The following is a 26,906-nucleotide window of genomic DNA, read 5'->3' as shown; positions in this document are numbered from 1 at the left end:
CATACACTCAATGGACTATCATGAAGCTTAAAAAAAGTATTATTGAGCCAACTGACAAAATTGAAATATGGATCTAAATTGGATAAAATTATTAATGTTAAACATAAAGGTTGATAACTATGCTGGTTATGTAAGAACATTCCTACCCTTAGGAAATATCCATTGAAGTATTTATGGATAAAGGACTATTGTGTGTGTGTGTGTGTGTACATTCACTGAGATAATAAAGAAAAAAATGGGAATACAAAATTGTAGGAACCTCGAGTGAATTTCTTTGGCATACGCACGTGTGTGTGTGTGTGTGTAGAGAGAGAGGGAGAGAAAGGGAGGGAGGAGAGGGGAGAAGGAGAGAGAAGGAGGAGGAAAGAAGAGGGAAGAGAGGAAATGGGGTAAAAATATTAATGATAAGTGAATCTGGATAAAGGATATATGGGCATTTTTCACTATTATTGCAACTTTTTTGTAAGGTTGAAATTATTTTTATATAAAAGTATAAAAAGAACAGGATCTGCTAGCTATGAGTGTGGGAGGAAAAGGGTTTCAAGCCATTGTCAGATGATAATTGCCCTGAGGTAGGAGTGGGAGCGTGAGGCAGCATGTAACTAATGAGATATACTGATTTAATCACACCTCGTCTTGCACAAGAGCTGCAGATGTATTCCCGTGATGTTTTCGCTGTGTACATGGTTGGCCAAACTCATTGACATGGTGACGAAAGGAGGATCTCTGGTTCTGGCAGCTTCCTTTCGTTTTCAGTGTCTGTCTTCATTCCTGGCCTTGGTTTTGTGTTGGTGTCCTCACAGCATACTTTCAACTCGACAACCTTTAGAATGATCATTTGCTTAAGGCTTAAGGCTTCATGGCCTCTACAGGTGCTTTCAGCCATCTTATACCTCCCGCCCCAAATTAGACAGCATTTTCCCCAAAACTGCTGGTTTCAGGCCATTTTGTCAGTGAGCATCGTTGGTAATTAATTTATGTTATGGTTAATGCATACATGCAGATATCTCTGTGAAAATTAAATCTCATAATGTTCTAGAATGATTTATTTCACAACTTGTGAGTTACTTGATACTCATGACACTCTAGCACAGAACAAAACTGATGGTCAAATAAATGAAATCTGGAGGGGTAACATTTGAGCAGCGGACAGTTAAAAGGGGGAAGTTTAATTTTAAAATTGTTGAATATGAAATAACAGAAGTGTTGTTAGATGTTGGTAATTGGTCGTCCTAAGGCAGGTCAGGGTTGAAATACGCATGCGTGTGTGCGTGTGTGCGTGCGTGTGTGTGTGTATGTGTGTGTGTAATTCAGCTGATACACTGTGAATTAGGTACCCAGAAAGCATCAGCTTGATACCCCTCGTTTGTAACAGGCCTTATGTACCACCTAGAGACTGTGGGTGTACATCTGGAAGCTCCTCGAACACCAGACCGTAAGAAACCTTGTAGGAACTCAGCTGTAGCCCACATCTAATATTTTCATGTACTGTTAGATCAGCAGGAGCTGTTGTACCTAAAAACCCACAACATTCCAGTGTCCTCACTGTTTCTAGCTTCTCTGCCCTCCCCGACTCCAACTGTGTTCAAATACCTCTCCCGTAAATCCTGACTCTAATCATACCTGTACTTTGAAGTACTTCATACTTCAGGTAACTCAAAGGAGCAGTAGGGTAGGTAACTAGATCATGTGGAGTTTGACTCTAGAACAGCAATCCCCAACATTTTGGCACCAGGGACCTGTGCTCCTCTGAGAATCTAATGCTTGATGCTCTGAAATGGAGATGAAGCGGTGATGCTAACACTGGGGAATGGCTGAAAATACAGATGAAGCTTCGCTCCCTTGCCCGCCACTCACCTCTCCCTATGCAGCTCAGTTCCTAACAGGCCACGGACCCCTGCTCTAGAAGATAATTTCCTCATAGAATGATGACATCTGACTCAAAACTTTCAATGTGGTGAATCTAGGTAGTATCCAGCTCTGTTGTCCTAGAAATTTTCCCTGCTTTTCATGATACTGTAGAGGATATTGCTACCTCTAGGTGGTACTCAAGACTCAGCGAAACCAGCTCTATTAGCTTGCTGATAAGTGTTTACAAATTTGCTTGTGGTGGAGTTGGCAAGTCCCTGTCATACTTAATGCTCAAGTGAAAGCTACCCTTAGGATATTTTAGATCAAGATTTTGTCCTTCATGCTGTTAATTAATTAAACAAGGAGGCCATTAGACCGAAGTGATTCTAATGCCTTGGCAGCCTACACAGGCAAACCAAAACCTAAGCCTGTAAATGCCTTAAGGTTATGAAATGGAAACCTAAGGGCAACCAATCACAAACAGCCAACAGGCTTTTCCATATAAGGCAAACTTAAGCTACAGCCAAATAATTTTCTTGCTTTACCTCGGTGTATTCTCTGTACATGTCTTACCTTACATCCTGTGGGTGGAGAACTGTTAACGATTTATGATTTGTGCTCAAATAATTTCTTAACATTTTCAAGTATGCCACAGTTATCTTTCAACAGTGCTTTTCAACAGTGATTCTCAAAGAGCTTTCTGAAGACCACTTACATCAAAATCACCTGAGGAACTTGTTTAAAATGTATTTGGGGACGAAGCAGTTTTCTACTAGGACCTAAGAATCTTCATTTTACCCAGCTCTTCAGGTGCTAATAATACACATAAATTTTGAGAATGATTGCCCTGTTGGTTGAACACTGTGACTTCATCAGAGCATGCATTCAAACATTTGAAAAGATCCTAAAGTTTGCCTGCACCAGCCCAAAGCAGATAAAAGAAGGCCCCCTATACATGGACCGCAAGATGCTATTTTATGACTTTCAGCCACAGCATGTGAATCTCTTCAGGATAGTTTCATCCTGATGTCTCACTAGAAAAAGACTTCGATTTTGATTTTATTTAATCTGGATTCCATTCACTGCTATGTCTCAGTACCCAGGACAAGGCCTAGCTTAATAAGGCTGCTTAGTAAAGATTTCTTTTACAGTGGTCACCTATTATCTTCTTCTCTGCCTGGTGCCCCCTCTCTAATTTTCTTGGTTGCCATTGCTTTACTCCATTTTCATGTGCCTATGTGGAGGAGGCAGATAAGCACTTTCCTTTGGGCAGCGCAAGAGTGCAGCTCTATGCAAAACACTTGAATTCTGATATAGATAAGGTTGTGCTTATCTGGATGCTGGGCTGGGTGTGGAGAGGACAGCAAGGCAGATGTGATAGAACTGCAGGAGTCAAGTGTTGCAAAGGGTTCAAAGGAGAGGGTTAACAGAATCACATCTGTAAGTTGCTTTGAAATCTGTGTCAGTAAAATTTATCTTTTACCAACATTCTTTTAAGTAAACTGATTGCTCTTTGTTCTGTATAACAATAGAGGAGGACTCAGAGGGTGTTGAGGGCCTTTGATGGGGAGACCACTGAAATAATAGAGGAGAGTTTGGTTGAAAGAGCACAACCTCTGTGACTGACTGAGAATCAGTCCCAATCCAGAAGCCAGATTCAACAGAAGATGGAACTGGATTCTAGATTGTTTGAAATCTCTATTCAAGAAAACAAAACAAAACAAAACTTCCTGTTTGCTTTATTTTGAATAAGGTGTTGTTTTATTTTATCATGGCTTCTTAGTGAGATATCTTAAGATGTAATTCTTCTGTGCTTAACTAAAATAAAGGAATGTGCTGATTTGTTGAAGGAAAAGGAAGGGTTTATGCAACCAAATCTGAGTGGCTGAGCTTCTGAACTTTTTCAGTTAACATATGTGTAGGATGAGGAAGAGAACATTTCTATTTCTATCTATTTACTCATCCGCAAGCAACTTCTGGGCCAGGATGAGAGCCAGTCTGAAAAGATTTTTTCCATAAGAGAAGAATTCCTTTACCTTACATCCTTTCTCCTGGTTCTGAGAGTTCTCAGAACCAGAAAGCTTTCTCACAACCCATCAATGAGCAAGGTCAGGTAAAAGTCTTTCATATTTATTTATTGCTGCTCATCTTTTTTTTCCTTGATCAATTTTTTTATTCTACCTTGGAGCCAAACCATTGTATATTTCATCATTATAGCAAATGCACGTTAAAGGAAGACCTCTTCTCCATGTTGACATCGATTTTTCTTCACATTGTTTTTATATGTTTGGGGGGAGATTTTGGAGATTTTGTTGCTTTTATTGTGATTTTATGTCAGACCCAGAGAAGCCTAAATTCTACCCTGTCCACCATCCCAACTCCTGAGGGCTCCCAAGGAAACAATGTGCTCCAGGAACAACAGCAAACTTTGAGCCCAAAGTACCACTTTGTTTGTATGAGTTACACCCAATTACCTTCCATCATGGGCTCACTGGTAAAAAATGAGCTGGAAAATAGTCTAGGTTTACCTTGCTTCCTTCTCAGAGCCCCAGATGTAAACTGAGAACCTGTGTGTTCAGGCATGATGTAGAGACGGGGAGAGGTGTTTGGACTCCATGTGAGGACTCCAACCAGACAGAAACAGAAGACTAATCAGGGCCAGGCTGGAAGGAAGGGAGCTTCATCCCTGGGTGCTATCCCTTCGGGGCCCACTGCCCTTGGTAAGATACAGGCCAGTGAACTCCTTGGGCTCTGATAATAGTGACCCTTCTTCCTCTGAGGGGGCTAGGGAAACAAAAGGTACTGGTTAAGGCAAAATCATGGGGAGAAAAGCCATAAGTGTTCTTTCTCTGGGGTTTGCCATTGTTGTCATTGTAATTTTCATCATAATCTATAGCAGTATAATTTTATTTAGTCATTGCTTTAACCCAGACACTGTGATAAGGTCTTCTGAGGATATGTTTGTTAAGATGAACAGGACCTTTTATAAAATTTAAAAAGGACCCAATGATCCTGCTTGGAGTAGAGTTGAGGAGAACATAAATCTTGCAAAGTAGAATATGAAAAGGGGTTTAACAGAATTTGAAGTATATGAAGTTCTAGAGGAGAGAAATTCTTTTGGCTGGGAAGGCTCGAAGTGGCTTCATGAAGGGCATGCTACTTTATCTGAGCCTGAAGGACAACTGGAATTTTGATAGAAATGGGCAAGATGGGCCTGTTGGAACAGCATAAGTAGGAACTGCAAAAGCATAGTGTGTTTGGTAGAAAGGTGAATTTCAAATGGACTGGAGTTAGATGTTCAGTAATTGCTGGGGCCAGGACTAGAAGCCGGTTGTTACAACTTTCTGTGTAATGTTCTCTTCATCTCTACCACACTTTTTGTAGCCTAGGGTATTACCCTATTGGACAGGAAGCCACATGCAACTTCTCCAGCCATAAACTCATCTTTATGAGGCTTTTCCTTTTTGTCTCCTTCTCCAGGTACTTGTAGAGAAACACATTCATAAGGATTATGATGGCCTATTCCCTTCATGTTCTTCATACTCATAGAATCAACTCTAAGTTTAGCCTCTCTTCTCTCTTTACCATGTGGATAGCAGAGCTTTCTTTCATAAGAAACAAAGAGAACACCTAAGTGGGACAGTGTGGGCTCTGCTTAGGTGCTCAGATGAGATAGTCGCTATAGGCATTCCTGATACAAGTATCTAGAGCTATGGAACTCCATCCAGCAGGGGTCAGGGCCAATAGTAGGACAGCTTCGGGGAGGATGATAAGCCTGTCCCCAGAGCTAGGTTCAGCTTGGAATGTGAGGATGATGGTTGAGAAAGTGGGGGTGGGGCAGAAGAGTTTGGAAATTGGGATACACGAGAGTTAAGAATTTAAAGAACATGGGGGTGAGTGGGGCTTTCAGAGGGCATCCCTTTGGCAGAGGTATTAGCACAGGTCACAGAGTTCTATGAGTTCTTTTTCATGTGGAATGTATAGCCTTTTCAACCCTTTTCAGGAAGTCTATAGATAAAGCTAGTTTGCATCTGTTTACGTGGTTCTGTCTCTAGGAGAGAGTTTATTTCCTTCTCAGTAGTATGGGCAGTCTTCGCAGCGGCCAAGAAATTACTTGCAAATTACTTACGAAGTCATGGCCATGGCGATGAGGTCTGTGTTCCTCTTACCCTCCATATGTGCAGCTTGTCCCTGGGGTTCATTCTCTTCCAGCACAAAGGCTCAGAGAGGGAACTCTGCTATCACAGCCCACAGGATAAAATCTTCACACCAAACAGTTTCCTTAGAGCTCCCTTCATGTCTTTGTTTCTCAGGCAGTAGATGAAGGGGTTCAGCATGGGAGTGACCACCATATACATCACAGAAGCCAGTGAATCCTTGTCAGTGGAGTAGGAGGATGAGGGATTCAGGTAGACCCCTATGATGGTCCCATAGAAGAGAATGACTACAGTGAGGTGGGAGCCACAGGTAGAAAAGGCCTTTTGTTTGCCCCGGGCAGATGGGACCTTGAGCACAGCAGACACGATGTGGATGTAGGAGATGAGAATTCCAAGGAAGGGGATGAGGACGATCAAGCCCCCCACTAGCAGAATCATGAGCTGGTTGAGTTGGGTGTTGGAACAGGAGAGTTGGAGCAGGGGAACAAGGTCACAAAAGAAGTAAGGGATGATGTTGCTGGCACAGAACTCCAGCTGAGCCATGAGGAGGGTGTGTAGCAGGGCATGAAAGCTGGCGATGAGCCAGGAGCTCCCCAGCATCAGGGCACTGGTTTGCAGACTCATCATAGTGGAGTAGTGCAGGGGGTGGCAGATGGCCACATAGCGGTCATAAGACATTGCCATCAGGAGGAAGTTGTCCATGTTGGCAAGCAAAATGCAGAAGTAGATCTGAGCTAGGCAACCACCATAGGAAATGGACTGAGTCTGCATTTGAATGTTCACAAGCATTTTGGGGACTGTGGCGGAGATGAAGCAGAAATCGACCAGGGAGAGATTGCTGAGGAAGAAGTACATGGGCTTGTGGAGGTGAGAGTCTGAACCAATGGCCAGGATGATGAGCAAGTTCCCTGCTACTCCGACCATGTACATGACCAGGAAAAGCCCGAAGATCAGCTGCTGCCTCTCAGGCTGGCTGGAGAGCCCTAGGAGAATGAACTCAGAGGCACTTGTGTGGTTTCTTCTCTCCATGGCTCGTCTGGTCCTGCTGGGAGATCCAGACCAGGCACAGGCTATAGAGAGGGTAGAGGTGTTCGTGCCTCCCTCCTTCTTTTACACAGTTTCTCAACTGACATCTGGCCTCACCTCTGTGTTCATTTGGTACAAACCTCAAAAAATGTTTTCCACCTATCAAAGGGAAGTCAGGGTTTTCATTATTTCACCACCAAAATGCTATTGATCCTGAGCCCCACAAAACCCTATCTCACATTCCTCCAAGGAGAATCCTTGTGACATATGATAAGGTACTCAGTAGTGGCAACAACGAGAGGGCTCCTTAGAGTGTTTTTGCCCCCCAAATTTCTGTCATACTCTCACTCTGATATGAGCAACTGATGTCTCAGTATAAAGTATAGAGCTATAGAAACATAGTTTCTTCCTACTCCTGATAAGATTGCCACCTGAAGGCCCTTTCTCTACAGGATTTTGGAACCACAGTGGCACATATGTAGAACCATAGGACATTATTTGTATATACTTTCCTTCCCCATGAATATTTTGTCTCCTCCTGTTTCCCACCCACTTAGAACCCAGAGCTCAGGGTGCTCCAGTTGACACTCATCACTGACTCTGGGCCACCTTGGTCCTGGTGATGATGCTGTACAATGGAGGAGGTCAGAGCAAACCTGGGCAGAAGAGCCTGCTGACTGGGACAGCTCAGCCAGCCCTTCTGTCTGGGCTTACTTAGGAAGTGACTTGCTTCTGAAGGGTAAGAGTTGCCCCTGGAGATAACAAAGAGAAACCACAGGTATAACATTTCTCAAAGTAACAGAGTCAACATCAGGGTAACATAGGGACCCCACTAAACATGTTTTCAAAATTGTTTGGTGCAAGCTTAGCTGAAGTTTTATTAGATATAATATAAATTATTTTTCACTGCTTCATAAGACCTGGTTGGGATTTGAATCCTATGAGAATATAAATCATAAACAGGGAGGGGAGAAAGAAAGAACTGGAGCTAGTGTGCTTCCTGGGGTTGGGGGGGGGGCGGAAATCAGTGTGGAAAAGCTATGGGGACAGGACAATGGCCCACCTGGGAACTGGGTAGGGAGAAATAAGAGGGAATTTTCTTGGGAGGACTTTGCCCAGTCTGCCATTTTGTTGAGGTAGAGGCTGCTTGGAGCAAAGGAACTTACCAGTGCAGCTGGGGATATTATAAGGGAATGGAGATTTCAGCTATGTAGCAGGTCCCAACTGAATTCTTTGCCTGTGTGGAGAGCTATTCCTTACTATGGAAGATAAATGGCTCATTTTGAATTAATGTTTTACGGATTTGATTTCTTTTTTCTTTTTCTTTTTTTTTTTTCTTTTTTTTTTTTTTTTTTTTTTAAGAATTCAAGTGTTTGACAATCCAGAGGCAGAAATCTTTGGGTGAAGGACAACTATAGGAGCACAGGAATCTAAAAGGAGGGAAATCTGGTGAAAAGTAAAAATGAAAGGGCACCATTTAATGTTATTGAGATTTTCGTTTGATCAGTTCGTATTAAAAGAGCTCTTTATTGGGTGGTATGAGAGATAAGGAGACAAGAAAGGACATTGTTCTCATTCCCAAGAAACTTCTAGTGAAATGTAAAATGTTCACTTAGGGAATCACTCTTAGACTAGGAAATTGACATTTGCTGAGCTATGGGGCTAAGCAAGTGCATGTATTTAATTTAATCCTCACGACAACCTATATAAGAAACATTATTATTCTTATTTTGTGGATGAGTAAACTAGGACTGGGAGAGTTTAAATAATTTCCCGAAGACATCACAATTCGATTCCAGGTCAGTCTGATTTCAAAGCAGTACTCCTTCAATTTCACTGCTTTGACTTAAGAAGCTCATACAGCTGGGCACACTTAAACTTGGGTCACCTGAGTTAATGGATCAGGGATTCCTGGAGAGGCCAATGTTGAGACAAGAGAAAGGGAATATAGAGAAGGGGTTCGGTGGAAGGGGACCTGTTTATGTGGCTACATGCAGATTCTGAGACTGACTAAAGCATGTGAACAGGAGTGGCAGTGTGTGTAGCAACAAAGGCTCTGTCTGTCCCTTCCTTCACTATATTCCTTTCAAACCAGGGTGACTCCATCCTCTCTTTTCCTTTCAATCCTCCCACTTCCCCTGATAGGGGAGAAGAAAATTTTCTTGTTACTACTTCTCACTGTTTAGGAAAAACACTCTTTCCAAGTACTTCTATGTTAAGGAAACTAAAGCTAAGAGAGTCTAATTTAAAACTGAAAGGATTTTCCCTCTAGTGTCTGGTTCATTCCTGTCAGCATGCAGACATCTCCCAGTTTAAAAAATCTACCCTTCACCCACATTTTCTTTTAGCTGTCAGCTCATTTCTCTACTTCGCCTGTCCACAAAAGTCCTCAGAATGTGGTCAGGACTCATTCTCCAGTTCTCTTCGTCCTGTTCTCTCGTGAAGCCCCCTTTTCAGGCTTCCCCACTAGGCCATGAAACTTCCCCTGTCAAATCTGCCATTACTACAAGTTCGTTCTCTGGCTCCATCTTACTAAAACCAACGAGCCAGAGTTGGCATAGTGGGGCACTCCCTCCTTCAGACGTGTTCTCCGCTTGGTTTCGAAGCACAGTTTTGTATTGGCACCTTTCCTGTCTCACTGTCGCTCACTCTCAGCGTCCTTTGCTTGTCCTCATTCTTCTGATCTCCAACTGTTGGGATGCCTCATCAACTCCTCGAGCCCCATTTCGTCTCTGTTTACACTCATTTCTTAAGTGGTCTCAATACTCCCAAAGCTTTAAATACCACCCAAATTTCTATCTCCATTTTGGGATTTTCACCTTGAAGTTCAAACTTATTTACATCTAACTGCCTACTCTAACTGGCGCCTCAAACTTGTCTGAGACTATCTCGTTGACCTTCCCCTCCTCAAACCTGCTGCTTCCTCAGCCATCCCACTTATTATTCTGATTGCTCAAGCTAAAATTTTGGTACCACCCTCAACTCCTTTAGGTTGTTATTGTCCTCATCCAGTATGTTGGTAAATCTTGTCATCTCTACCTTTGACATATGTCAAGAATGGGACCACCTTCACTCCATGTCCACTGCTATCTTGATGGGCCAAATAATGATTATTTCCATCCAGATTATTGCTTTAGTCTTTTAATTGGGCTTGCTGTTTCTATCTTTGCCCTACCTCAAATGGTCCGAGGTTAGTTTCTATGTAGCAACAAGAGTGAACATTAAGAAACGTTAAGTTAGACCATGTTCCTTCTCCGTTCAAGATCCTCTAATGGCTTTCCATCTCACTCAGAATAAAAAACCCAAAGTCCTTGCTGAATTCTACAGGGCTGTGCGGGACCCAGACCTCTGCTCTCTCCCTGATCTCACCTCCCTCTATTGCCCCCTTACTTTCCATATGTTGGCTACGATGGCCTCCTCACTGCGTCTGGACACATCAAGCACGTTCCTGTCTCAGGGCCTCTTCACTTGTTACCACTCTGCTTTCCTCAGTCCTTTACTTCATTCCGATTTCTGTTCAATGTCATCTCTGTTCAGGGTTTCCCCTTGCCACCTCTCTAAAGTAGTACACCCACCTGTCTCTGTCCTCCCCCTTTTGGTTTGTTTTTATTTTTGGCACCATTTATATGTTAGTCTATCAATATATGTCTGTCTGTCTATCATCTTTCATCTAACTATTTTTCTATTTTTCTAGAATGTAAGTTCATGAGTTCAGGTATCACTATATTCCTAGTTTCTAGAACCATGCCTGGACTACATGAGACACTCAGTGTTTTCATGCTGTTGTTGACCGAATGGATAACTGTTCTTAATGTTCCCCTTTGTGACCTTATGTCTTTGAGGTTGAGCGAGACCTTAAAGATAATTCTCCTTCACCTGCTATTAATCTAGTGTCTCCCAAACGTCAATCATATTTACTTACCGCTTACATTGTTGTGTCCTTAATACTGTTGTTTAATTCACTAACTTTGTTAATTGAAATGCATCTATTAAAAATTTTTGTATACCATGACACATAAAAAGAATATAAAGTCATAGAAAGGAATTAGGGAAATAGCACCAATCTGAGTATTTCTCTTAAGTTGTCAGAAGGCTTGAGAGAAAATTCAAAAGGGAATCACTTTCTTACCATGTGATTTGATGCTATTTGTCTCCATCTCTGTAAAGCACCTACAGCTAACTTTCAGATCCTGTGCTAAGTGTATAGGACAGGCTTTATACCCTAGAAAAAACTGCAGTAACCCATACATACCTGGACTCAGACACCTATTCATGTAGGTCTGATTTCTGTTCCTGATCCTGGGACAGCCAGCATACGATTAACCTTGTTTTCTTGCTTCAATTGTAGCAATTCCGCATTTCTCTTTGGTGACTCCCAAAGCTCTGGAGTTTGTGTTGGCTTAAACACTGGACCTATTTTGTGAAACCCCCAGGGGTGGATAAAATGCTTGCCTTTGACTTTGGGGTCCTCATGTTTAATTACCTTCTGTATTTTTGTATAATGATGAGCCATAATTAACTCTGCTTAAATAATTTGGAAGGGGAAACAACAAATTAAGATATAGATATAAAACTAAAAATAGAACAAATGATGTAGAAAAAGAAAAAATAATTATGCAAAAATCTGATAATTGATTCTTTGATAAATAAATGAGAATGAAAATTAAAATGAAGTCAGGATTTGGAAAATAATATAAAAAATTCACAATTTAAGTTGAATATTATTTTCAAATATGAGCTAATACATTTTATCAAATAAAATAGATGACTATTTACAAATGAATAAAATATCCACCCAAAGAATTAGAGAATGTAAATATAATACTAATAGAGAAAGAAATATAAAGTTATAAAATGGTTTTTAAAAGGGCATCTGACACCAATGAAGAAAATCTGAATTTCCAAGAACCAATAATTAATTCGGTAATAAAAAAATTTAAAAACAGAGAATTATATTAATAATCTATGAAAATGAGTAGAGTAATAATATCTGCTTAAAGGGGTTGTTGTGAGGATTAAATGAGGAAATATTCATAACATGTTAGAACAGTGCATTGTGCATAGTAAGCACCCAGATAACTTGGCTATTATTATTATGCAATTTGTTTTTAGAAGCAAATGTGATTTTAAACCCAAACTAAACAAAGGCAATAAAAGGAATATTTTAGACCAATTTTATTTATAGACATAGGTGCAGATATCCTAAATAAAATATCTGCAAACAAGAAAATGACACATTAAAAGGGAATCCCCTTCTCACCATATGATTTGATGCTATTTGTCTCCATCTCTGTAAAGCACCTACAGCCGACTTTCAGATGTTGTGCTAATTGTATAGGACAGGCTCTACACCCCAGGAAAAAGTGCAGTAACCTATAAATACCTGGACTCAGACTCCTATTAATCTAGTTTATAACAAACAAAATGTCAAAATAATGTAATTAGATCCAAATAAAGCATCCAGATCAATTTATCATCATATTATGAATTAAAACATTAGGAATGTTTTTCCTTAATATGATCAACTGCATATTTAAAATACAAGAGTCAACATCATATTTATTGATGACTTAAATATTTTCCTAAAAGGAAGAACAAAATATGAGTGGCCTCTGTTATCATTCTTTATTTACTATTTCACTAGAAATGCTGATGATGACTACCTGAAAAGAAAAAGGTAAATAAAAATATAATTTTTTGCAAAACATTTATCTATGACTAAGCTATTAAAAGAAAAGAAGTTGTTGTTAAAAATAAAGTTAGCTGAGCAAACTTTCAGGATATATCACACAAAAATTAGTAAATTGCTTACTGATATATCAAAAACAAATACCCCCCTCTCAAAAAAAAAAAAAGGAATAAAAAGGTAATTTCATTGTCCTTGATGATGAAGCTAAATATTTGGATTTTAACTGAGCTTGAAAAGTGAAAATATTTTTTCAAATAAAATTATAATGTGTAAAACAAAGGACTATATGAGATATGGATTCTAATTGAAAGGTTTAAGTATATTCAGATGATCATGCTTTCCCAGTAAGCATATAGATGTTATTATTAATAATAAATTAATTAATATGCACTCTATAGAGGGCACTGTACAAAGTACTTAAATATTAGCTTTTAAATTTTACCCAAAACTCTATAGGTAGGTACTATTATCTAACTTACAGAGCTTTATAGAAATTAAGGAAATATATAAATGTAGGAATTTTACATTTGGGGCTTTAGAGCAGGAAGCAAATCAGATAGAAAAAGAAGATAATCTGTTCAAAGATATTTGTTGAAATATTATTCCTAAATTTCAAAAAAGATTTAAAACAAGAAAATGTTCAAATAATAGAATAGTTAGCTTTGCAACTATAATGTATCAATGAAATGCAACACTACACTACACAGATATTAAAAATGAAAGAAAGTATCGATTTCTGGATGTTTGTCTATGATATAGATTTTAAAAGCTGAACATTAGTTAGCATGTACATACAGATGACATTTATGCCAGAATGTTTGTACATCTGTTAACAAAAATGTTAATTTGGAAAGTAATGAGAACAATTTGAGGTTTAATTTCACGAGTTTTTCCTTGCCAAATTGCTTACATTTGACATGATATGAAAATTAGGCCATTGTAGGCAGTCAGCTGCTTTGTTTCTGAGCCTGTCTTAGCACTGGCAAACACTTTCAGATGTCTTTGCTAAGGATAAGCATTAGAAAAGGTTGCAATTCCATGGTCAGGAATGAGGGCAGGGCTGAGAAGGGTTGTCTGGGAATCTAATTGCATGTAATTTTAGGAAGTCTGTACCCTGCTTTCTTGTCTGTAGAGTAATGAGGCTAGATCCCTACGTGATTTCCAAGGTCTCCTACAAGTCTATGGCTCTGCTTGTCTTTGAGAAGTGGAGGAGGGGAGGTGTCTTTAGACTTGTATTTGGGGCTTTGAGAGAGGAATGTCTCCACCTACACCCATGTTGGCACTGACCTGTCCGGTTAGTCTGATTTCTGCAAACCCCGCCCAAGAAAACTGCTTCTTCCTGAGTTGCTTTTTCTTGATAAGGAGGGGCAGATGGGTCATAAGCAGCTTAGAGTCAGAGATCCCACCATGGGGCCCAACCAAAAATAGGAGCAAGTCTGTGGGTGGAAGGCAGGGAGCGCAAGTTGCTGAGAGAGCAGGGCTCCGTTCCCTGATTCTTGGGCCAAGGAGAGGTGAATGGGCCTCACACTTGGGTGATTTGCAGGGCTACTCTTGGCCTCTAGGGAGCAATACCCAATGGGCATTGTTAAAAATAAATGTACAGTAATTGCCTTGGGTCTGACTGGACCCAAATCTCCTGGGCTCAAGACACATTATCTCCTTAGGGCTTTTCTACTGGAAAGTTATTGCCTTCCGTGGTTTAATTTGTCACTCTTGTCTACAGGGGAAATATTAATATTTTTTTACTTTTAATTTTCATTCCAGGGAATTTATCTTCTTTATTTTATTAGATCAGAACTCCAAGGTTTATGTTGATGGTCATTTAAAAAAGTTGCGACAAAATGCACATAACATGAAATTTATCATCTTAACCATTTTAGAGTGTGTAGTTTAGTAGTATTAAGTACATTCATATTATATGCAACTAATCTCCAAAACTCTTTTCATCTTCTCAAACCGAAACCCTCTATCTATTAAATAACTCCCCATTCCTCACTCCCCCTAGCCCCAGACAACTACCATTCTACTTTCCATTTCTATGAATTTGACAACTTTTGGTACTTCATATAAACAGAATTATACAGTATTTATCCTTTTGTGACTGGATTATTTTACTTAGCCTAATGTCCTCAAGGTACATCAATGTTGTAGCATATTCCAGAATTTCCTTTCATTTTAAGGCTGAATAATATTCTAATATATATATTAGAATATATATATATATTACATTATGTTTATCTATTCATCTGTTGATGGACACTTGGGTTGTCCCCACATTTTGGCTATTGTGAGTAATGATGCTATGAACATGGATGTACAAATATCTGTTCAAGTCCTTGCTTTTAATTATTTTGGGTATATACCCAGAAGTGAACTTTCTAGATCATGTAATTGTTCTATTGTTAATTTTTTGAGAAAACTGCCATACTGTTTTCCATAGCAGACACACCATTTTACATTCCTCCCAATACTACACTGAATTCCAATTTGTTCACATGCTCACTAACACTTATTATTTTCTTTTTTCTTATTAAAGATAATTAGACAGAAAGAAATGAATCTGCAGAGGAAACATCAATAAATATAAAATACATATGAAACATTGGGAGAGTCACAGGTCACAGTGTCAGCAGGAATGTGTGAAGATAGGAGGGTTGTTAAGACTTGAATGCCTCTATATATGAGTTTATGGTCAAGGAGCTAAAACTTTGTCCTACCAGAGGGATGTCAGTGCACCAGCATGAGTTCAAAGGGCATGAATTCAGTGGTAGGTCACCAGGAGAGATGTAATGCTAGATTCCTGAGATTTCTCCCTAGTTGTGAATTTTGGTTTCTGCTTATTCTTTCCCTCTGTGAATAACTTTATTTTTAATTTTTATTCTAGTGGTATTGAACATAAATGTATAAATACCTCATTAGGACAGGCAGTCTAATCTGAAGGTGGAATTAATTTTGTCTAAGGTGTTCTTAGTGATAATTAAAACCCTTGTAATTATTTAATACAACTTGGAAGGAGGTGGAGTAGATATTTTATATATGTATTAATATATTATTATAAATTAATATATTATTATATATTCATATATAATGTACATATTGGTAACCATCTTAATAAATGTGAGGTGGTATCTCATTGTGGCTTTGATTTGCATTTTCCCAGCGATTAATTCTTTCGAGCATTTCGACATGTGCTTGTTGGCCATTTGTATATCTTTGGAGAAATTTCCGTTTAAGTCCTTTGTCAATTTTTAAATCGGGTTTTTTAAAAATTGTTAAGTTGTAGGAATTTTTAATATATTTTGTATATTAACCTCTTATCATATTATCTGTAGGTATTTTATCTCATTCCATATGTTGCTTTTTCACTATCGATTATGATCTTTGATGCACAGATGTTTGAAATTTTGATATTCAGATCTATTTTTTCTTTTGTTTTCTGTGCCTTTGGTATCATAGCTAAGAAATCATTGCCAAATCCAATGTCATGAAGATTTTCCTTTGATTTTTTTTCCCTAATAGTTTTATAGGTTTAGCTCCTTCATTTAAGTTTTTGATTCATTTTTGGTGAATTTTTTATATGATGTAAGGTAGGGTCCAACTTCATTATTTTGCATGTGGATATCCAGTTTCCTAGCATCATTAGTTGACAAGACTGTTCCCTGCCCCCCATTGAGTAGCCTTGGCATCCTTGTAGAAAATCATTTGACAATATATGTGAGGGTTTATTTCTGGATTTTCTATTCTGTCCCATTTATTTATATGTCTATCTTTATATTAGTACTACACTGTTTTCATTACTGTAGCTTCGTAGTAAGTTTAAAGTTAAAAAGTGTGAGACCTTCAACTTTGTTCTTCTTTTTCAAGATTATTTTTGCTATTCAGGGTACCTTCAGATTCCATGTAAATTTTAGGATGGATTTTTCTATTTCTGAAAAGAAATGCCATTTGGAATTTAATAGAAATTGCATTAAATCTATAGATTGCTTTGGGTAGTATTGACGTTTCAGCAATAAGTCTTCCAATTAATGAATATTGGGTCTCTTTCCATTTATTGGTGTTTATAATTTCTTTCAGAAACTTTTTAATAGTTTTTAGTATACAATTTTTGTTTTTTTGCCTTTTTGGTTGAGTTTATTCCTAAGTATTTTATTCTTTTTCATGCACTTGTAAATGAAATTGTTCTCTCATTTCCTTTTCAGACTATTTATTGTTAATATATAGAAACATAACTGATTTTTATTTTGATTTTATATCCTACAATTTTGTTAATGAGTTCTAATATTTTTTGTGTGATATCTTTAGGGTTTACAACATATAAGATTCTTTTGTCTGTGAAAGAGATAATTTTATGTCTTTCTTTTTAACTTAGATATCTTTTATTTCTTTTTCTTGCATAATTGCTCTGGCTAAGACTTTTAGTATAATGTTGAATAGAAGTGGTGAAAGTGGACACCCTTGCCTTGTTCCAGATCTTAGAGGAAAAGCTTTCAGTCTTTTACTTTTGAGTACAATGCTAGCTGTGGCCTTGTCATATATGGCCTTTATTACATTGAGGTACATTCCTTTTATACATAAGTTGTTGATAGTTTTTATCATGAAGGCATATTAAATTTTGTCAAGTGATTTTTCTGTATCTGTTGAGATGATCAAATTATTTTCCTTCTTCATTCTGTTAACACGGGGTATCACATTGATTGATTTGCATATGTTAGCCATCCTTGCATTCTAGGGTTAAATCCCACTTGATTATGGTGTATAATTCTTTTAATATGCTGTTGAATTTGGGTTGCTAGTGAGAAATTTTACATCTATATTGATCAGGTATATTGGCCTGTAATTTTCTTATCAGGGTAATGCTGGCCTCGTAAAATGAGTTTGGAAGTATTCACTCCTCTTCATTTTTTTGAAGAGTTTGAGTAGGATTGGCATTAATTTCTCCTTAATGTTTGATAGAGTTCACCAACGAAGCCATTTCTTCTTAGACTTTTCTTTGTTTAGAGATTTTTGATTATTGTTTCAATTATTTTACTAGTTATAGGTCTATTCTGATTTTCTATTTCTTCATGATTCAGTATTTTGAAAGTTGTATATTTTTAGAAATTTATCCATTTCTTCTAGGTTATCTAGTTTGCTGGTGTATAGTTGCTCATAGTAGTCTCTTAGGAACCTTTGCATTTATGTAGTATCAGTTGCGATGTTAACTCTTTCATTTCTGATTTTACTTCTTTAGGACTTATTTCCTTCTTAGTCTTGCTATAAATTTGTAATTTTGTTTAGCTTTTCAAAAGATCGACTTTTAGTTTTGCTCTTTTTTTCTATTGTCCTTTGGTCCCTATTTCATTTATTTTTGCTCTGATCTTTGTTATTTCCTTCCTTCTTAACTTATGAAGCAATCCCCCCAATAAGTCTAAAACCCCCTTGACGCCATAAATAGTTATTACAATATTATTAACTATGTTCCCTATGCTGTACTTTACAACTCCAATATTATTTTGCAACTGCCAATTTGTACTTCTTAATCCTTTCAACTTCTCACCCAGCTTCTCAACCCTCTTCCCACCTGGTACCAATCAGTTTGTTCTCTGTATCTGTGAGTATGTTTCGGTTTTGTTTGTTTGTTTATTTTGCTTTTTGGATTCCACACATAAGAGAAATCATACGGTATTTGTCTTTCTCAGACTTATTTCACTTAACATAATATTCTCTAGGTCCATTCATATTGTCGCACGTGGTAAGATTTTATTTTTTTAAGGCCGAGTAATATTCCATTGTATACATGTACCACATCTTTTCTTTTTTTCCCCTCTGGTTTTATTGAAATATAATAGACAATTAGTTGCTCATATTTACATTGTACAATTTGGTGAGTTTTTTATAGTTGGCATACAATAATATATTTGTTTCAATTATACAGCATAGTGACAAGAGATCTATATAACTCACAAAGTGATCACCCCACTGAATCTAGTACTCCTCTTCCCCCCTTACATGTTTATTACAATATTATTAACTATTTTCCTTATACTACACTTTATATCTCCATGTCTATTTTGTAACTATCCATTTGTACTTCTTAATCCCTTTGCCCTTTTTTTACTGTCCTCCTCTTCCCATCTAGTAACCCTCAAAATATTCTCTGTATCTATGAGTTTATTTCCATTTTTTTTTGTTGTTGTTGATTTTGTTCTTTAGATTCTACATGTATGTGAAATCATGTGATATTTGTCCTTTTCTATCTGACCCATTTCATTCAGCACAATACCCTCTAGGTCCATCAAGGCAATATCTTTTTCCATCTCCTTCCTTTTAGTCTATATGTGTGTTTTAATCTGAAGTGATTCTCTTGTAGGAAGCATATGTAGGGGGGTCTTGTTTTCCTTATCCATTTAGCCACTCTATCTTTTGGTTCGAGCACTTAATTCTTTTCCATGTGAGGTACTTGTTGATGGGAATGTAGTTACCACTGTTCTTTATTCCTTATTTTGATACGTGATTTTTCTTCTTAAAGAAGTCCCTCCAACATTTCCTGTAATACTGGCTTGGTGTTGAAAAATTTTTTTAGCTTATTTTTTTGTCTAGGAAGCTCTTTATCTATCCTTCCCCTCTAAATAATAGCTTTGCTAGATAAAGTATTCTTTGTTGTGGATCCTGGGTTTTCATCACCTCAAATATTTTTTATCAAGCCCTTCTGTCCTGCATAGTTTCTTTTGAGAAGTTAGCTGCCAGTCTTATGGGTGCTCCCTTGTCGGGAACTAACTGCTTTTCTTGCTGCTTTTAAGATAATCTCTTTGTGTTTAACCTTTGGCATTTTAACTATGATGTGTCTCGGTGTGGGCCTCCTTGGGTTCCTCTTTCTTGGGACTCGCTTAGCTTTCTGGGGTATGTCTATTTCCTTCACTGGATTAGGGAAGTTATCCATCATTATTTGTTCAAATAGCTCTTCAATGTTTTCTTTTCTTTCAGGTATTCCCATGACACAGATATTTTTACATTTAATTTGTCCCATTGGCTCCTTAAATTATTTATAGTCTTGGCTTCTTTTTTCTTGCCATTCTGATTGAGTGTCCTTGGCTATATCAGTGGTTCGATCCTCTTCTTTATCCACTCTGTTTATTCCCTGTAACATACTCTTTATCTCAGATAATATATTCTTCATTTCTGACTGGTTCCCTTTTATAATTTCCATTTCCATTTTTATGATTTTATCTCTTCGTTAAAGTTTTCACTGAGTTCATCTACACTTCCTCTAAGTTCACTGAGCATCTTTATAACCAGCGTTTTGAACTTGTCACCTATTAGATTGCGTGACTCCATTATTCCTGGATTTATGTTTTGTTCTCTCTTATGGTTTCTGCTTCTTCGTCTTCCCATTTTAGCTGCCTTTCTGTGTTTGTTTCTATGTACTGAGTGAAGCTCCTAAGTCTCCCGGTCTTATTAGCATAACTTTGTGTAGTAGGTGTCCAGTGGCACAGTCCTGAGATGAGTTCAGCTGCAGGCCAAATTTAGCTCCAACCTGTGGCCCTCCAGGGCAACCTGTGGAGATTCAGCAAGCAATCCACAGATGCTGTGCTTATAGTTGCCTCAAGAAACCACACCGGAAACCAAGGCCAGCTGCCACCAGTGCAAATCTTGGCTCTGCTCAGCAAGGAGCATTGGACTTATGAGGGCACAACCGGGTGAGGCATGGGTGGGGCTGTGAGGTGGGGAAGGCAAAGTTTCAGGGAACCCTCTGGGAAGAGTGATCTCACTATCCAGTTTGATGACATCTCAGCTATGGTGGTGCTGCCTCCACACACTGGGAAGGGGAAAAGCTAAACAGAGGAACAATGGATACCAGTGGCACTTCTGTCTGGGAGAGATTCTCACCTTTGGCCCTCGCTCCAACAAGTCAGTGTCCCCTTATAAGTCCGTGTTGCCCTGTACAGCCAACCTGGCACTGGTGCTCAAAGCAAGCAAGTCCATCCCCGCAAAAGTCGGCTTGCGGACATGGTCTCTTTAAGAAGCATCTGCAGCTGCTGGCTGCCTCTGCCTCTGTTCCACTCAGCCACTGGGGACCAGGCAACCTCGTTTCTTCGTCCCCTCCTACTTTCTACTATCACAAGTTGATTAATTATTTTTATCCCTCCTCGTAGTGCTTCTGTCCATCTAGATCCCTGGTGACTTTGCTTGCTGTTTGTCTGTGTTTCTGTCACAACTTTGATTTGGTCGCAAGAGGGATGAACATAGCCTCTATCATCTCTGCTATTTTTTCCAGAATCTCCTACATATGCCTTGTACCATATCTTCTTTATCCAGTCATTTATCGATGAACACTTAGGTTGCTTCTATATCTTGGCTATTGTAAATAGTGCTGAAGTGAACATAGGAGTGCATATGTCATTTCAAATTAGTACTTTGGTTTTTGCTTGGTAATATGGGAGTTCTATTTTTAAATTTTTGAGGAACCTCCATACTGTTTTCTGGAGCAGCTGCACTAATTTGTAACTTCTCCAATAGTGCATGAGAGTTCTCTAATCTCCACATCCTTGCCAACACTTGTTTGTTGATTTATTGGTGATAGCCATTCTGACAGGTATGAGGTGATATCTCATTGTGGTTTTAATTTGCATTTCTCTGATGATTAGTGACATTGAGCATCTTTGCATATGTCTATTGGACATATGTATGTCCTCTTTGGAGAAAATGTCAGTTCAGGTCCTCTGCCCATTTTTTAATTGGATTGTGTGATTTTTTTGGTGATAAGTTGCATGAATTCCTTATATATTTTGGATATTAATCCATAATTGGGTGCATCATTGGTGACATTATTTTCTCATTCAGTAGATTGTTGTTTTGTTTCATTCAAGGTATCCTTTGCCATACAAAATCTTTTTAGTTTGATGTAGACCCATTCATTTATTTTTTCTTTTGTTTCCCTTACCTGAGGAGACATGTCCAAAAAATATTACTAAGGGCAATAGAGTTTCCTGCCTATGTTTTCTTCTAGGAGTTTTATGATTTTGAGTCTTACATTTAAGTCTTTAACCCATTTTGAGTTTATTCTTGTATATGATGTAAGAAGGTGGGCTAGTTTTATTTTTTTGCATGTATCTGTCCAGTTTTTCCAATATTATTTATTGAAGACCGTCTTTACCTTATTGTGTATTCTTTCCTCCTTTTTTATAGATTAATTGACCATATAGTCATGCATTTATTTCTGGGTTCTCTATTCTGTCTATTAATCTACATGTCTGTTTTTATGCCAGTACCATGCCATTTTGATTGCTATAGCTTTGTAGTATAGTTTAATATCATGTACCATGATACCTCCAACTTTCTTTCTTTCTTTCTTTTTTCCCTTTCAAGATTTCCATAGCTATTTAGGGTCATTTATAGTTTTCTACAAATTTTAGAATTATTTGTTCCAGTTTTGTGAAAAAAGCCATTTGTATTTCAATAGAGGTTGTATTGATTCTATAGATTGCTTTGGGTAGTATGGACATTTTAACAATGTCAGTTCTTCCTATCCATGAGCATGGTAGATGCTCTTATTTATTTTTATCTTCTTCAATTTTTTTCTTCAATGTCTTAGAATTTTCGAAGTACAGATCTTTTACCTCCTTGGTTAAATTTATTCTTAAGCATTTTTTGATGCAATTGTAAATAAGATTGTTTTCTTTAAATTTCTCTTTTTGATAGTTTATTATGGTATATAAAAATCTAACCAATTTTGAATATTAATTTTGTATCCTGCTTTTTTACTTCATTATTTAGTTTTTTTGGTGGATTCTTTAGGGTTCTCTATAGGTAGCATTATGTCATCTGCAAATAATGACAGCTTTACTTCTTCCTTTCCTATTTGGATGCCCTTTATTTTTTTCTCTTGTCTGATTGCTGTGGCTAGGACTTTGTTGACTAGAAGTGGTGAAAGTAGAAATTCTTGTTTTGTTCATGGTCTTAAGGAAAACCCTTTCAGCATTTCTCTGTTGAGTATTATGTTCGCTGTTGGTTTGTCATATATGACTTTTATTATGTTGCAGTATGTTCCTTTTATACCCACTTTGTTGAGAATTTTTATCATAAATGGATGTTGAATTTTGTCTAGTGATTTTCAGCATCTATTGAGATGATCATGGGATTTTTATCCTTCATTTTGTTAATGTGGGATATTACATTGATTGATTTGGGAATGTTAAACCATTCTTGTATCCAATTAATCATGTGTATGATCTTTTTAATGTATTGTTGAATTTGATTTGTTAGTATTTTGTTGAGGATATTTGCATCTATGTTCATTAGGGATATTGGTTTTGAAATCAGGGTAATTCTGACCTCATAAAATGAGTTTGTAATTGTTCCTTATTTCTTAATTTTTTGGAATAATTTAAGAAGAATAAATATTAACTTCTTTAAATGTTTGGTAGAATTCACAAGTACAGCCATCTAGACCTGGGTTTTTGTTTGTTGGCAGTGTTTTGGTTTTTGATTCAATTTCATTACTAGTAATTGGTCTTTCCATATTTTCAATTTCTTCATGATTAACTCTTGGAAAATTGTATGTTTCTAGAAATCTATCCATTTATCCTAGAATACCTGATTTGTTGGTGTGTAATTTCATAGTATCCTCTGAAGACCTTTTGTGTTTCTGTGAAATGAATTGTAATTTCTTCCTTCATTTCTGATTTTATTTATTCGGGCCCTCTCTATTTTTTCTTTTATATTATTAACATTTTTATATTTTTATTTTCCAATTATAATCAACATACAATATTATATTAGTTTCATGTGCACAACACAGTGATTAGACACGTATAACTTATAAGTGATCATACCGATAAATCCAGTTCCATCTGACACCATGCATAGTTTTTACAATAGTACTGACTATTTTTCCCATGTTATACTCTATATCGCCATGACTATTTTGTAACTACGTATTTGTACCTCTTAATTCCCTCCCCATTTCACTCATCCCTTCACTCCTGAATCTGACAACCATCAAAATGTTCTCTGTAAATATGAGCTTGTTTCTGTTGTTTGTTTATCCTGTTCTCTGGATTCCACATAGGGAATTTGTCTTTCTCTATTTGACTTACTACACTCAGTACGATAACCTCTAAGTCCGTCAATGCTGTTGCAGATGGCAAGATTTCCTTCTTTTTTATGACTGAGTAACATTCCATTGTGCATACGTACCACCTCTTCTTTACCCATTCATCTATTGATGGATGCCCAGGTGGTCTCTATATCTTGATTATTGTAAATAATGCTACAATGAACATATGGATTCACATGTCCCTTCAAAGTAGTGTTTTAGGTTTCTTCAGATAAATACCTAGAATTGAGATTACTAGGTCCTTCTTTGTCTTTTGTTATAGCCTTTGTTCTAAAGTCTAAATTGTCTTGTATAAGTATTGCTACCCCAGCATTTTTTTTTGTTTCTTCCATTTTCATAAAACATCATTTTTCATCCATTTACTTTCAGTTTGTGTGTACCTTTCATTCTGAAGTGATTCTCTTGCATGCAGCACATGTAAGGGTCTTATTTCTTATACATTCATCTGTCCTATCTTTTGATTGGAGCATTTAATTCATTTACATTTAAAGTAATTGTTGCTAGCTATGTAGTTATTGCCATTTTATTATTCATATTTTTTATCTTTTCTCTTCTTTATTCTTCTTAAAGAATCCCTCCAACATTTCCTATAATACTGGCTTGGTGTTGATGAACTCCTTAAGCTTTTTCTTGTCTGCGAAGCTCTTTATCTGTCCTTCAATTCTGAATGATAGCTATGCTGGATAGAGTAATCTTGGTTGTAGGTCCTGGCCTTCCATTACTTTGACTATTTCCTGCCAATCCTTTTGGCCTGAAAAGTATCTATTGAAAAATCAGCTGACAGTCTTATGGGAACTCTTTTGTAGGTAACTAACTGCTTTTCTTCCTCTGCTTTTAAGATTCTTTGTCTTTAACCTTTGGCATTTAAATTATGGTGTGCCTTGGTGTGGGGCCCCTTTGAGTTTACCTTGTTTGAAATTCTCTGTGCTTCTTGGACTTGTATGTCTATTTCTTTCCCCAGGTTATGGAAGTTTTCAGTCATTATTTCTTGAAATAGGTTTGAATTCCTTGCTTTCTCTCTTCTCATTCTGGTACCCCAGTGATGAAAATGTTGTTATGCTTGATGCTGTCCCAGAAGCTCCTTAAACTATTCTTATTTTTTGGATTCTTTTCTCTTGTTGCTGTTTTGATTGGCTGTTTTATGCTACCTTAATTTCTAAATCACTGATTTGATCTTCTGCTTCATCTAATCTACTGTTAATCCCTCCTAAGGTATTCTTCATTTCAGTTATTATATTCTTCACTTCTGACTGGTTCTTTTTAATCTTTTCTGTCTCCACTTTCATGTTTTCTATCTTTTTGTTAAAGTTCTCATGGAGTTTCTCTACTCTTTCTCTAAGTTCATTGAACTTCCTTACAATAAGTCTTTTAAATTCAGCATCTAGTAGCTTGTTTGTCTCCATTGTGTTTAGGATTTTTTCTGGAGGTTTGTTCTGTTCTTTCATTGGAATGTGTTTCTTTGTCTCCTCATCTTGGCTGCCTCCCTGTGTTTGTTTCTATATATTAGGTAGGACTTCCAGTCTTAGTAGATTGGGCTTATGTAATAGGTGTCCTATGGGTCCCAGTGGCACAGACTTCCCTGGTTACCTGAGCCAAGTTCCATGTATGTCCCTTGTATGGGTTGCATGTGACCTCTTGTTATAGTCGAGCCTTGGTTTCTGTTTGCTCATCAATGAGAGGGATTGAATCTTGGGATGATTGGTTGTGATGACAGGCCATGACCAGCGGAGGAGCTTTTTTTTTGTGCATGGGCTGACCCTACTGTCTTTCTTGTCAATACCATGCTGTTTTGATTATTGTCACTTTGTACTATACTTTGAAGTCAGGCAGTGCATACCTCTGGACTTGTTTTTTCTTCTAAGGATTGCTTTGGCTATTTGGAGTCTTTTGTGATGGACCTATACATTGAAAACTACAAGACATTATTAAAAGAAATGGAAGAAGACATAAAGAAATAGAAAGATATTCTGTGTTCATGATTTGGGGGAATCAACATAGTTAAAATGGTCATATTACCCAAAGCAATATATAGACTTAATGCAATCTCCATCAAAACCCCAATGTCATTTTTTTAAAGAGATAAACAAAAAAAGAATCTATGAACACAGAATATCTTGTCAGTGTTAGTGACAGTTTTGGTACCATTTGCTCAAATTCCCCTTGGGCTCTGCAGTGTTCTGTCTTGGGATTTGGCGGGAGGGTGCCCTCTGGGTTGGTGGGTGGGAGTTGCTACTATATCTGTGTCTTAGCCTCGTGTTTTGCAACAGCAGCTGCTAGGAACCAGCTGTTGCTGCTCTGTAGTTAGTTCCTGCTCTGCTTTCTGCCCTGATCCCTGGGCTCTGCTGCATGGAGCTCATAGATTCCTCTGGCAGGACTGTTCAGGAACTGGCTGCAACTTCTCCTCCTGTAGGGAGCTCTGGGTACAAGAGGTAGCTTCTTTGTTCCTCCCAATCTACATCCTGACTCCCACTTCTGAGTAAGATCACTTGCTCAGATGTGCTCATGTGCAGGTTGGGTGTTATTTGTTGAATTTAAGATGTTCAGCTTATCATTATTTCAAGGGGGGAGATTCAGGGACTCTAACTCTGCCATGCTTCTGACATCACTCCTCTATAAGTGTGTGTGTGTGTGTGTGTGTGTGTGTGTGTGTGTGTGTGTGTCTATTGTTTGGTTTACATAAAACATCCTATGTATATAACAATCTCTTTTAAGTAGATAGTAACTTACATTTGGACACATTCCAAAACTTTACATTTTCATTCTCTCCCATGTTTTATTTTTTTTGATGATACATTTTACGTCTTATTATTTTATACATCCTTCAACTAATAATTGTATTTTTAATTAATTTTACCACTTTTTTCTTTTTTCTTCACACTTGCTTTATAAGTGATTGATTTACTAGCTTATTATTTATTTACCTTCTCCAATATGGTTTTTACTTTTGTATGTTTTCTTATTATTAACTATATTTTGTTTTTCTAGCTTAGAGAAGTTACTTTAACATTTCTTTTGAGGCTCATTTTGTGGCAATGAATTCCTTTGGCTTTTGCTTATTTGGCAAACTTTCACTATCTCCTTCAATTCT

General features: G+C 37.5%; 1 protein-coding gene across 1 annotated transcript; it reads right to left on the bottom strand.

Moving 5' to 3' along the window:
* Positions 1-6,092: 6,092 nt before the first annotated feature.
* On the bottom strand, positions 6,093-7,037 carry LOC107498109 (olfactory receptor 1F12-like). Its single transcript, XM_036226264.1, has one exon. The coding sequence runs from the start codon at positions 7,035-7,037 to the stop codon at positions 6,093-6,095; it is 945 nt and encodes a 314-aa protein (XP_036082157.1).
* Between the last annotated feature and the right edge of the window lie 19,869 nt (positions 7,038-26,906).

The sequence above is a fragment of the Rousettus aegyptiacus genome, unplaced genomic scaffold, assembly GCF_014176215.1.
Source record: "Rousettus aegyptiacus isolate mRouAeg1 unplaced genomic scaffold, mRouAeg1.p scaffold_m13_p_8, whole genome shotgun sequence".
Classification (NCBI taxonomy): Eukaryota; Metazoa; Chordata; class Mammalia; order Chiroptera; family Pteropodidae; genus Rousettus; species Rousettus aegyptiacus.
This window is presented reverse-complemented; position numbering and strand designations above follow the sequence as displayed.

Coding starts and splice junctions, on each gene's coding strand:
- LOC107498109 (XM_036226264.1), bottom strand. CDS start 7,037: ATGGAGAGAAGAAACCACACAAGTGCCTCTGAGTTCATTCTCCTAGGG.